The 12,885-nt window shown below is 37.6% G+C and overlaps 1 protein-coding gene across 3 annotated transcripts; it reads left to right on the forward strand.

Moving 5' to 3' along the window:
• Window positions 1–5,373: 5,373 nt before the first annotated feature.
• Window positions 5,374–12,551, forward strand: LOC116205809 (ACT domain-containing protein ACR3). 3 transcript variants are annotated; one of them, XM_031538471.1, is made up of 8 exons: window positions 5,374–5,539; window positions 5,654–5,715; window positions 9,112–9,226; window positions 9,393–9,438; window positions 9,622–9,736; window positions 10,409–10,476; window positions 11,046–11,681; window positions 11,778–12,551. In XM_031538471.1, the coding sequence occupies exons 3-8, from the start codon at window positions 9,156–9,158 to the stop codon at window positions 12,288–12,290; spliced, it is 1,449 nt and encodes a 482-aa protein (XP_031394331.1). In that variant the 5' UTR covers window positions 5,374–5,539; window positions 5,654–5,715; window positions 9,112–9,155; the 3' UTR covers window positions 12,291–12,551. The 3 variants fall into 3 exon arrangements, with proteins under 3 accessions (XP_031394331.1, XP_031394330.1, XP_031394332.1); XM_031538472.1 differs by lacking the exons at window positions 5,374–5,539; window positions 5,654–5,715 and adding an exon at window positions 8,380–8,601 and having other exon boundaries at window positions 11,778–11,882; window positions 11,955–12,551; XM_031538470.1 differs by lacking the exons at window positions 5,374–5,539; window positions 5,654–5,715 and adding an exon at window positions 8,372–8,601.
• The last annotated feature ends 334 nt before the right edge of the window (window positions 12,552–12,885 follow it).

The following is a 12,885-nucleotide window of genomic DNA, read 5'->3' on the forward strand; positions in this document are numbered from 1 at the left end:
AGAAGATTGTAAATTAGGGAATTTGGAAGAATCAATAGAACCACTCCTTGGAGGACCTTTGAAAGATATAGTAATGAGAATATATTATCTCAGTTTCCGATTGTTTCGTGGGAATATCAATTATCAAATTGAAAAAACGTGATCAGATATCAGTTGATCAAATGTGAGCGTGAGATGCTCTTTATTTCTTCGAGCTTTTGACCAAAAATTACTTTTACTAATTTCTTTAAAATTTTCTTATATCAGGATTTGTTTCATCATATCTATGCTGGCCGATTCTTTCCACAAGTGATCATCATAATGATGATTTTGAAAATTGGCAAAGTCAACGGTACAGTGAATGATGAGCTTATTTAGTTCTTTGTATTGTTCATCTCTCCATAATATCTTCTATCCAAAAATAAAAAATAAAAAATCTCCCCGTAATATCTTCAATGAAAAATAGTTAACCGTCCAGGCTTTATTATGTAGTGATTAGTTGCACTTCCATAGCCTCCCTTACTAATTTTATATAAAGAGTACGAAGAATATTTTAAGTGAAAAATGATCATTTAGTTACTTTATTCATTCTGCAATTGAAGACTGAGAAAACTTTTGACAATCAGAATTTTTGAATGTTTCGAAATATGAAGAATCTAACGGATTTTAACCACCGGTTGTTTGGAGGACCCCGAAATCTATCAAAAAGGAGGGATATATGTTGAACCGTAGCCACTTGTTATATACTTCACATCTTCCATGCCAACTTGTGGTCATTGTTAGGTTTAATATAGAAATGCATCTATGGAAAAGGAAAAAAAGGGTTTCCATGGAAAAAAGATGATCTTATATATGATTGATTCCCATCTTTAATATCTTTGGGAGGATTTCCAATGGGCCACTTAACTGCTTGCAGCTCGGTGACACAAAATATATATCATTTAATTTCCTACATAGCATTTCAATTCATGCACGCATAAAAACAAGTGCGCCAATTTTTGTGAACCATGGAAAGCATAAAAAAGAGACAATGAAAACAAAGAGCAATTCTTAAAGAAAAAAAGAAAACAAAGAGCTAAGGTGGGAGCATGTGATCCCCTACGCATAGATCCATAGTGAACAAAAGCAAGCTTTTGAGAGACCTATGGAAAACCTTTGACTCATCTTTAGCGATAATGAATCACTATCATCATCATTACAATTTTTCATATTCCTTGGCAACTTTATTCTCTAATTCTCCAAGTTATAGCATCTCCTTATATATATATATCTAATGTAATATACGCGATTAAAGTTATATATGCATGATATAAATATAAATGTGAGGATAGAAGGGGTGACAATTGGCACTCATTTTTTAAAACATTTTTAAAAATCACCAATTTTCAACTTTGTCTTAGATCTATTTATTTTTTTACCTCTAAAATCACAAATTTTCTATTATCACATTTACCAAAATTGATGGATTTCGCTGATTTAGACAATGACGGTGTTGACGTGGCAAAAAAAAATATGACGTCATTTTTTATCTCCATAAATCACAAACTCTTAATTTCCCTAAATCTACTATTTTTTGCATAGACTCACAAAAATTTTTCTTCAATAATTATTTCAAAAATACTTATCCCTTTTAATGACGGATTTTCTAATTTCTAGGTTTAGTTGCTTCTACGTATATATATTAATTAAAAAAATAAGTTTAAATTTATTTTATAGATATTCATTACTCAAATGATTTGAAATTTTAAATAGAATTTGTATGGAACCATACCTCAATCGCTAAATGAAGCATGTTTTACTTAGTAGGTGCAGGTGAAGCTAATCTAACCGTGGGTAGTAGCTCTAGTATTCTAATTATAGGTAGAATCTTTTTCCTAATTCCTACTTCTTATGTTAATTAAAAAGAAATCAAGTAAGTAGGATGGAGCCTTCCTTACCCAGTAGGTCAATTTAATCGAAAGGTGGGAAGTAACTTTGACACCCTAACTACTAATTAAATTTTTTCCTAATTTGTGCTTCCTTCGTAAATAAAAAAAAATCAAGTAAGTCAACACATGCTCTTTATTTATGTGGTGCTATTACTCTATTTCATCTTAGAATAATGAATTTATAAGGGTTTCCTATAGTCTTCCATATCTTTTCCTAGGCCATTCTCATACTTAAGAAAATAAGGAGAGAATTTGACAAGTGAATGGGTCAGATGACCAAAACTACTTTCCATCATTGGATTGGATTAATTTACCCCTACTAAGTTAGCAGGCTCAATCCTACTTACTTGAATTCGTTTTTATTGACATAGGAAGCATGAAAGAGGAAGACATTCTACCAGTAGCTACGATAATAGAGCTACTTCCACTGTATTAGATTGACCTACCCCTTACAAATCCCATCCATCGGTTGAGGACCGTCAGGTACAGTACCATGCAATACAATAAAAAGTTTCCAAAATTAGGTCATTCATAATCTATTATGGAGTAGTTGTTGAAGTCAAACTCTATATGTACTTATAAATACATGCCTAAGTGTCGCAAACCATATCCGAGGCGTGACCAGCTATATCATGCGATGTCACTATCTCAAGACACGAAATGGATTTAAAATTTCAAATTATTCGGGCGCTAAATACCTATTATGATCGACTTAGATCGGTTTTTAATTTCAAATAAGACTAATTAATTAATACACCTAGAAAAAATACACCTTGAAATTAAAAAATTTCATTATTAAATTGAATAAATATGTTTTAAAATAATAAATGGAGAACTTTTGTTAAATTTTATGAAAAAGCCAAAAAAAAAATCGGTAGAGCTAAAAAAATTGGATAAATATGTTTTAAATAATATGTTTGTGATTTTGTGGTAATAAAAAATGCCACATCACATTTCATTTGCCACATTAGAGTCATTATTGTCAGAATCAGCAAAAAAAGGTCAATTTCGGTAGATGTTGTAATGGAGTGAAAGTTTATAATGTTACAGATAAAAAAAATCTTGGACAAAATTAAAAGATGATAATTTTCTAGACTATTTTCCCTTTTTTTTTCCAATTTATATGTCTATAAATTTTTCTTCTTCTTTTTCTTACTTTGCGTAGTCACAAGTTGTTGATTGAACATTTAAAATCAAAAACTGAGCTTATACAGCTTGCAATGTTACCAAACAGATAGAAATGATCGAGAAAAGCATCGATGAAAAGTTTATCAAAACGGCATTTGCTTCTTATTGACTAATTTTCTTTATTTAAATGAGAAGGTCTTCAAATAGAAATGGCTATTGCACCAAAATTAGATGCTCATGGCCTAGCCGAGAATAACATGCCGAGATCAAATTGTATCCAAAAGAGAAAAACTAAGGGAAATCATTAAAAGAAAGAAATTCAAGAGAAAAACCACTTTTCCATTTTAATGTTATAAGCTCTAACTATTTTTCTAGCATTTCTCTATTGTGTATTACACTCTTTTTTTAATAGGAATTACTTTTTAATTCTTTAACAAAAAAATGCTTTTAGTTACAACCATTTTCTCTTTTCTTTAATATTGTCTCGTGGACCTTGTTAAACGACCCGCATATTTCCATTTTCGCGTAAGCATATCTATCAATGATCTCAATAATGTGAACAAGAAATTGGATTCTCTAATTCTCGATAAGCCTATTCCTCGATGGACCGATAGAATACTTGTACTAATCACCATTGCCCATCAAATGGATCCAAAGGTTGTTATTTATTGAACAAATGCATAATAAATATATCTAATCTAATCTAATATGATTGATCTGGTAGTTAAAGAGTGTCCAGGTTCGAGTTACTCTGGAAACCATCCATGAGAATACTTCCTATTACGTCACATACACGGTTTACGATTGGATTGATCTTGTCTTTTGAGCTTTTAGGGTGTTCACGTGAACCGTAGAATTAATCAAGCGAACTCCTGACTTTTTTTTTTTTGTTAACTATGAGATCCATTTTGAATTTGTCTTATTAAAGAATTTAAGGAGTTGATGGGAAAATCACATTGTTTGATCGATTAAATACGACATTACGCCCGAGCCAGCTCAGAAATTTGCTGTCATAGGGTTGCAAGAGCAAAATTGAAAAAGTTTTATGGCTTTGTCGCTATAAATCAATATTTTATTACCCAAATTGTAAACTTGCCCATCAAGTAGTGCCGTCAGTGACAACGGACAAGAACAAGAACATGTCTGTTGTTCATACAGAAGACAAATCCCCACGCGCATTCCCCTGACGCGTGTCCTCTCGACTCGGTCCTTCCACCGTAGAGCTACCCACCTCTATTATTCAAGCGCCACGTGTAGCCTAAAGGCCGTTCCGGGCCCACCATCGCCGCGGTCGGGCATCACGCGCCTGTGCAACCTGTGCTAGTGGTCGCCGGAACAGGTCGTCAGGGAAAGAGGGAGGTGTTTGGTCGCCGCGTCATCGATGACTAGTGAATGGAATTTTCTTTTTCCCGGATAAATTTAAAAAAAATTGGTTGCCGTATTTCTACATAGAAATGGTAAATTGCCCTCTTATTGATCCACGGAAACAGAGGTTCTTGGACCAAACAGAAACTAAGAAAAGAAAGAACAGATAGACATGAGATGCGCACGAATCAAATCATTCTCGTGATCTATATTAACCGTCAATCAGTAGGGTGACAATCTTCTTTTTTAGATTTTCAATCATCGGCCAAAAGGGTCTTTATTTCTTTTACGGACTCATGATCAAATTCCCATCTTGCTATATAGGAGAAGTTATTAAAGCCACCCGCACGGCTCGTACACTCGCGTTGCTCCGTGTGCTCGGGAGCGTTTATGTGGACTGTGTGATATTAGTTGATGTACATTTTTATCTTTAAAAATAAAATGTAAATTTTCATATTGGCTTTCTAAACTTGCTAATTTCATTTCGGTATTCACCCACCAAAGATCTCGATCATCCTTCTCTTGTTGAGATTAGACACCGCACCAGAACTCATCTTTTCAGCATTAATATATTATAATAATAATCACGAGGATATAATTCGGTAGCGAATTGAATTTTCACTGAGCAGATTTTATCTGTATTGAAAGGACTCGAAACTCCATGAAACCATATCTTAGTCAAGATGGCATCCGGCACGAAATTTGCCTCAGCTAATAGACTGACGATGCTTCGTAGCCCTACGTATGGAGTGAGTTTAATTATAAAGAGGGGGTTGCCTCTTGCCAACTCCACTCTGCCCCCTCCCCTCAATTGTTTTGTTCTGTCCGTTCATTTATAATAATGAAATACATACATGTATATATGTATGTATATATGAATATATGAATATGGATGAAAGCTATTGGAGAGAGAGAGAGAAGGGGAAGTGGTAGTCTGACGTCGAAAGCTGATCAGACACAGATTCAAAAGGCATTTTTTAGGGGGCTCATAAAAGCATTGGTTTGTTCCTGCGACGACATCTCCGCTTTCCAGCCAGCGCTGCTTCAAGATGTGAATTAGGAATTCTCAAGCCTTTTCCTCTGATCCCCGCCGGAAGTTCGGAGGATGTCCCAACACCTCCATCGATGATATAAACGAGGTTGTCTTGTCTGATATCCGTCATGTATTCATCTTCTTCTTCTGGTCTTTCGACTCCAAGTGCGTGTTTTCAGCTATAGAAACTTTCTTAGCCTTCGTTTTTGATGAAATTCAGGGGATCCATATATGAAGATTTCATCTCCGGGGCCAGAGAGAGTGCCGCTGCTGCGATGATCTGTAAGTAGATTCTTCACTCTAATCAAATGTCTTGTAGTAAAATTCCAACCCGATTTTCCAGTTTTCGGCTAATTTTGACTGTAGAACGTTCTTTACGGCAACTCGTTTATGAATGATTAATGCGACGTAGAGTTGAGTGAGATGGATTTAGTCGAATTCCTGCTGGCTAAGAAATACATCGACGGACGTATACAGAATTGACCCATCACATTAACTCGGATTAATATATACACAGCTCTTCACGACTTTACTACTCGGATATTCTATATATGTTCCGCATGCACGGAACTCCCCCAGAAGAGTTTCACAAGCCTTTTTTTTTTTTATTGTCAATAGTGTCCGGCGCCGTAGCAACCAATTAGTCTACCGGGCGATGTATTGTACGGCCTGGGGGCCGCCATTAAACCCCAAATGCCGACTCCCGAGAGAATCGAATCCTGAATCTGGCCTACTGCTTGTTGTCAGTTTACTAACGGATCCAACCCTTCGTTGGTTGAGTTTCACAAGCCTTTCCTTGATAATAACGTGAAAGATTCAACTTAGATTACGTTTTCACGTCAAAATCCATATGCGAAGTACTATTCCTCGAAGAGAACGGATAGGGACATCCACGAAAGAAGAATTCTGATTTACTAGGAACCTGGTTGTTTTAATTCTGTAGCAAGATAGTTTATGATTACTTAAGCAATCATTATTTCTATTGCTATGATCGATAGCGTCCGTAAGAAAGTGTGTCGTGCCGTTACGATATCATAAAATGAATTTCTTAAAATGATAACAAATGATATTCTAAAGTGTAGAAGTTTTCAATTTTTTTCATGAGATTTATTATATTTTGTTCCTTAACTTGGAAATTATACTCTCTCTTTTTTTTTTTCCTAATCTTCTATTAAATCTTGCTATCTTTTCAAACTAAATTTCTAAATCCGTTCCTGCTGATGCTGAGGTCGATCAAGAAAATCAACTGCAAGGGACAGCAGTCAAATTGTCCTTCCACACATTCATCATTGTGTTGTGTTGTCTCTCATGCCCCATTGGATGGGCCATCAGTGAATTTTCCTCCCCAGTTCAACTTCCAAATTCACCATCTCATTTCGTAAGGCCTAAAAAGCCAATATATAAATGCAATCATCATGTCTTCCCAATTCGTCCTATGTCCCCTCTTCTAACCATACTTTTCTTCTTTAAAATATTTCATATTTCCTACTTCATCTTCTGTCATTGTATAATTCTTGATGGTTAATTATCTTATACAATCACGCATATTACCTTATGTTTTAAGAGGATTAATTCTGACATGTTCTCGTGCCAATTATATTCTTATTTCTTCAATAGCAGTAGGGATTTTTCTCCAGCTTTTACGAGCTTTTTCTCTCACCGGTTGATGAAAACTTCGTTTACAATAGAAACACACATAAAAAGGGATAGGAAAATGAGACACAAGAAGTCCCACTAGTAGTGAGAACCGAACTGAGAATTCTTTCATTCTAGGTGACATGTATCTTATTCTACCATGCCCTTGCTCTAATTATTGATAATCTCTTTTTTTTTTTTTCGATTCCGCATAATATTCGAAAGTTCAATGGACTCTGACGACCTATATTCAAGTCGGGTTCGCTCACTAATGAATAAATATCTCCCGTAGTGGATTTACTTCACTCACAATATATAAAATTAAGATCTTACTAAAAAGGAAATGGTGCCGAAACACTGGACCAATCCACGTTAGTTAACTATCCATAATTTACACTTTCGTGATATTTTCTTCTTATGATAGTGGTCTTTAGACCTAATCCGATAAAATAAAAATTTTAATAATTGATAAAAGGACACAAAAAATTTCAGAATAAGTATCGAATATAAGACCTCTTGATTATTAGAAAAATTTGTCCGGACGTACTACACTTTTTTTTAAGGGTAAATTATACTGGTGGTCCAAAAAGTTTTAATAATGTATCAGGTTGGTCCAAAAAGTTTTTTTGCTACTTGATGGTACAAAATGTTTCAAAGTTGTAACATGATAGTACAAACCGTTATCTCGCCATTGACGCCATCATCTCGCCATTGACATTGGTGGACCTTTAAGTTAATTAAAGAAACATTTTGTACCATTATGTTACATCTGTAAAATATTTTGGATTATTAAGTGACAACTTCAAAAGAGTTTGAACCATCATGTAACGTTTCACCAACTCCTAAAAACATATCAGAGCCACGTGTCGGTCACGTCAGTTTCGTTTGACGGCGTCAATTAACGGTTTGTACTATTATATTACAACTTTGAAACATTTTGTGTATCATCAAGTAGCAAAAAAAACTTTTTGAACCAACTTAATACATTATTAAAACTTTTTGGACCACTAGTGTAATTTACCTTTTTTTAATTGCTCTGACATTTTGCCACCCTAATTATCATAAAAATATGTTGTATCCATTGGATTGGGGCCCACAGAGAGCACAGTTAGTGGGCCCACCTACTTCCATCCATCCAAATACTAAAATACAAGCATAGGATCTGGGCCCTCCAATAATTGTCCTGTAATGATGCCCAAAAGTAAAACGCCGCAATTACTAATATTAAAATGCTTAATTAATCGAAGAGCTCAATCAATTTGTTTTGGTCGTTTCTCTCTGTCCAGTCACTGTTGTATATAACAGAAGCTGTATGTAACATATCCATGGGGATTTCATTCATTCAGCTCCATTTGGCAGATGACTGAATGAATGAATGAATGAATGAAGCCCCCAAGAATGTGAGCAGCTCTTGGTGGATAGGAAGACAGAGAAAGAGAAAGAGAGAGAGGCACTCTTTGTGGTGAAACAGTCTCCCTGCCTCGCCCCCTCTCATCTACTCCCCCCCTTGTCTCCTCTTTGACACCTCCCTCGGTATCTTTCTCTGTATCTCTGTCTATGTTGTCCGGTCCATGGTTTGTGATCCGATGATGTGTTGGGAAATTACACCCTTTTCGATTCGTTTATCGTCAAGAATGTCCCGGGTTTGGATATTGATGTGTTTGTATGAAAATATGATTGCTTGGACCAGTGAATTCGATCCCATCTTGCGCTTGTTAAGATGGCCAAGGCACGGATGAATTTCGCCTCTTCTCATGCACGAATGAGATCTTTGTTGTTATTTTATATGGTTCTTTGGTGTCGAATTCTCTTCTAAGGATCGGTGAGTATGAGAATATTGCATTCCAGGATTCGGGCGGGGACCATGTGGGCCCCTGTGCTTTGTGCGGTGTTATTGGAAAGCGGTCGTGCTCTTGGAGCGATTAATAGCTCTCGATAATACATGTTCAGCGCGGTGGCTTTTGTTGCTGTCCAACTGTGGTAGGCAGAGTAGAGCTCAAATGCCTTCTGATATGACGGATTTTTGCTGCTGCTGAAATGCAGGAATGCGGGACAGGGGCATCTAAGTCGAGCGGGAGCTTCATGTGATGGCTAAAACATGCTGGCCCTACTTTGATCCCGAGTATGAAAACCTCAGCACTAAAATCAATCCACCGAGGTTTGTTCCTCTGAACTGGCCTTCTTGTTTCATGGTAACACAATGAACAGCTTTAAATGCCCTGTTGGATCATGACAGCGTTGAAGTATAATCTAAAGGACTTGAATTGGTCGCCATTTACGTATATATGGCCATTAGATTCTTACCTTTTACTGTCCTTTTGCAGGGTCTCTATCGATAACACTAGCTGTAGCGACTGTACACTTATCAAGGTAATGGACCGTGACCCCGCTCTGTAGTTTCTCTTGACAACCTTTGTTGGATCCTCTGGTTGTGTATTTGCTCGACAGAGGGCATTAATTCACGAATAACTTAAGAGCATTTTTTCTGTTTTCTGAACCTCAACCTGTACAATTTAATTTCAAAGCTGAACGTGTCATGATGTGTACTTACAGGTTGATAGCATGAATAAACCTGGAATCCTTCTCGAAGTTGTCCAGATACTCGCTGACCTCGATCTTATTGTCACAAAAGCTTACATCTCATCAGATGGCGGCTGGTTCATGGATGGTATGTTATCCACCTTTTATAAAATTTATATGCGAACTTTTGAATAGTCGAATGACAGAGACTTGACAGAACAATCATCACAATTCTCTGGAGTTTGAGTGAGCGAAATCTCTTGGTATCACTGATGATGTTATGCCGAGCACTCGCTAGATTTCTAGATTGATAATACATGAAAGCTCCTAGGCAAAGAGAAAGGTATGCAAGCGGATATTTCAATATAAGTCCTCAAAATCAAAATGGAATTAAAGAAAATAAAAAAAAAATTATGGGGGGGGGGGGGTCAAACTGACTTTGTTGAATAACAAACTTCAACAATAATATATTCAATAATATTCTATAGAAATAAATAGAATTTTATATAATATAGTATAATATAGTATGAAGAGAATGAATCTTTTTATCGAAGGATCAGAAATGGGGATATTTGCAGGAAGCTTAAAATTACAACATTCTGAGACTTCATTTTGAAATCGAACACAGTTGCGAGATTCTGAGCAGTGAACACAAATAAATGCCTAGCAAACTGTAGAAACAACAGATCATAGACCAATCTGAGTGAGACATAGCCCACAGTTTTTGCCGGACCAACAAACAAAAACTTCTTTTCTCTCTCTCTTTTTGTCATCCAGTCCTACTGTTTTCTTATGGTCTCAATCTTGTTTGAATAAACAGTATTTCATGTCACCGATCAGCAAGGAAACAAAATTACAGATAGCAAAACGATGGAGTACATAGAAAAGGTATGCCCTTTCTTTCTCACTTGTAATTTGCCTTTTCTCTAATGGACCAAACAGAGTATATCCGTTCTGTATTATACAATCAGCCTCACTTAATTTACCATTTATTTTTCGGATTGTCAGTTGTATGTTATATAATCCGATAACATTCCTAAGACATCACAGTATGGTACTTTTTTATCATCAGAATAGAAGGGTTTGTATATTCATTCTCATATATAGACACAGTTTACTGAAACCTTTCATGTCCTAGTCTGCTAGATATCGAGAACCGGGCGAATCTGACTCTAGACTGTGCCTCCTCACTCAACATCGCGTCTGAATCAGAGAAGCATGGCCTTTCTAGGCTTTAGATAATGGACTATGGTTCTCTGCATTCATACCGGAAAGATGCATTCATATTCCTTTTCTCCTTGAGAGTTGAGACAGTTGGAAACAAAGTAGGAATTGTATGGTTTCGCTGAAAAACTCATCCTCTTGAAGAAACGAAAACTATGATAAATTTCCATATGAAGACTGACCCTATTTTGTATAACACAAAAGAAAAAAACCGTCGGTATCATTTCTTCTAGGTTTTAGGTCCAAACGGGCACCGCATTGACAGAATAAAGATGTGGCCGGGCAAACGGGTCGGGATCCACTCCATTGGAGACCACACTGCAATCGAACTCATAGGCAAGGACCGTCCAGGTCTACTATCAGAAATCTCCGCGGTCCTTGCAGGACTCCAAATCAACGTGGTAGCGGCTGAAGTGTGGACTCACAACAGGAGGATTGCCTGTGTCCTGTATGTGAATGATGACATCACCAGTCGTGCCGTGGATGATCCTAAGAAACTCTCGGTCATGGAGGACCAGCTCCAGAACATCCTTCGAGGTTGTGAGACCAATGATGACGATGATGAGAACAAGGTTGCTCGGACTTCTTTCTCCATGGGCTTCACTCACATTGATCGAAGGTTGCACCAGATGCTGTTTGCTGACAAGGACTATGAGAGCTGTGGCCTGACTTCTGATTCCGATCATAGCCCGCCCTCCTCAAAATCAACAGTCACGATCGACCGGTGCGAGGAGAAGGGGTATTCTGCGGTCAGTGTCCGGTGCAAGGATCGACCGAAGCTGTTATTTGACATTGTTTGCACGCTGACGGATTTGCAGTATGTTGTTTTCCATGCTAGCATCTCATCCGATGGTCCCGATGCTCTACAGGTACCTGAATGTAGACCGTCTATTGTTCATTTCAGAATGCATATTTTTCTTGTTCTTCAGAAGTTAATCTCGGTCTGGACTGCACCTGATTCGCAGGAATACTACATTAGGCATATGGATGGTTGCACACTCGATTCTGAAGGAGAGAAGGAACGGGTGATTAAATGCCTTGAAGCTGCGATTCGGAGACGAGTCAGTGAGGTAAGTTACAATGCCATCTTCAGCCTAACTCGTGATCATGCTCTACGTATTTTAATTATGTTACTAATGCAGGGACTAAGCTTAGAGCTATGTGCAAAGGACAGAGTGGGGCTGCTCTCAGAGGTAACTCGGATCCTCCGAGAAAACGGGCTCTCTGTTACAAGGGCTGGGGTGACCACGGTCGGGGAACAGGCCGTGAATGTCTTCTATGTTCGAGACGCTTCGGGGAACCCGGTGGACATGGAGATGATCGAGGCCCTGAGGAAGGAAATCGGGCACACGATGATGCTCAACGTGAAGAAGTCGCAGGGACCGGCCGTCGCGAATAAGGCCCAGGGCCCCGAGGCCAGCGGGTGGGCCAAGACAAGCTTCTTCTTTGGGAATCTCTTCGAGAGATTCTTGGCTTGAATCCCATAAATGGTTGTCGCATCTTGCCCATATAAGATTATCTCTAACCCGAAAACATGCATGCAACCTTAAAAAGTGTAAGCAAGCATAGAAAATATCTATGTGTAATAAGGTCATGCCAGGTGTTAAAAGATGATGTATGGGGCAGGGGCTTTGTCAAATTGTAATTTGCATGTACGCTTTTATGAATTTTAAATCCTTCTGGGCTTCTCTTGTTTTACATACGTCGGATGAATATACCGTTTCTTTGATTGTGTTTTCTCTTTTGCTTCTTCGTGAAGCGTTGCGTATGAAAACAACAATTGGGAGTTGCTTGCTTGCTTGTTTCTCCGGTTTTGTCTGCGGCTTTAAAACTTCAAATCGAGGAAATGCGATGGCGGAAATTTCGATTCTTTCTCGACTTCATATACAAGTGCACGCGAGAGTAAAGGGATTGTGTACGTATAAGATACTAAGGAATTTGTGACGATGATACTTTTCCGGGTGCATACTCAAAACACATGAAAGACAACGAGATTAGCGTTACCGATGCTTCTGTCAAGTAAGCTCCAAGAAACAATAAGGCTTAACTCCGAAGGGTGAGTGTAAATCACGT

The sequence above is a fragment of the Punica granatum genome, chromosome 4 (assembly GCF_007655135.1).
Source record: "Punica granatum isolate Tunisia-2019 chromosome 4, ASM765513v2, whole genome shotgun sequence".
In the NCBI taxonomy this organism is placed as follows: Eukaryota; Viridiplantae; Streptophyta; class Magnoliopsida; order Myrtales; family Lythraceae; genus Punica; species Punica granatum.

Bases quoted from the DNA above. Each gene is read 5' to 3' on its own strand.
- LOC116205809 (XM_031538471.1), top strand. From the start codon at position 9,156: ATGGCTAAAACATGCTGGCCCTACTTTGATCCCGAGTATGAAAACCTC. The intron at 9,439-9,621 runs GTAATGGACCGT...GTGTACTTACAG, and splicing joins GCGACTGTACACTTATCAAG to GTTGATAGCATGAATAAACC. The intron at 9,737-10,408 runs GTATGTTATCCA...TTGAATAAACAG, and splicing joins TGGCGGCTGGTTCATGGATG to TATTTCATGTCACCGATCAG.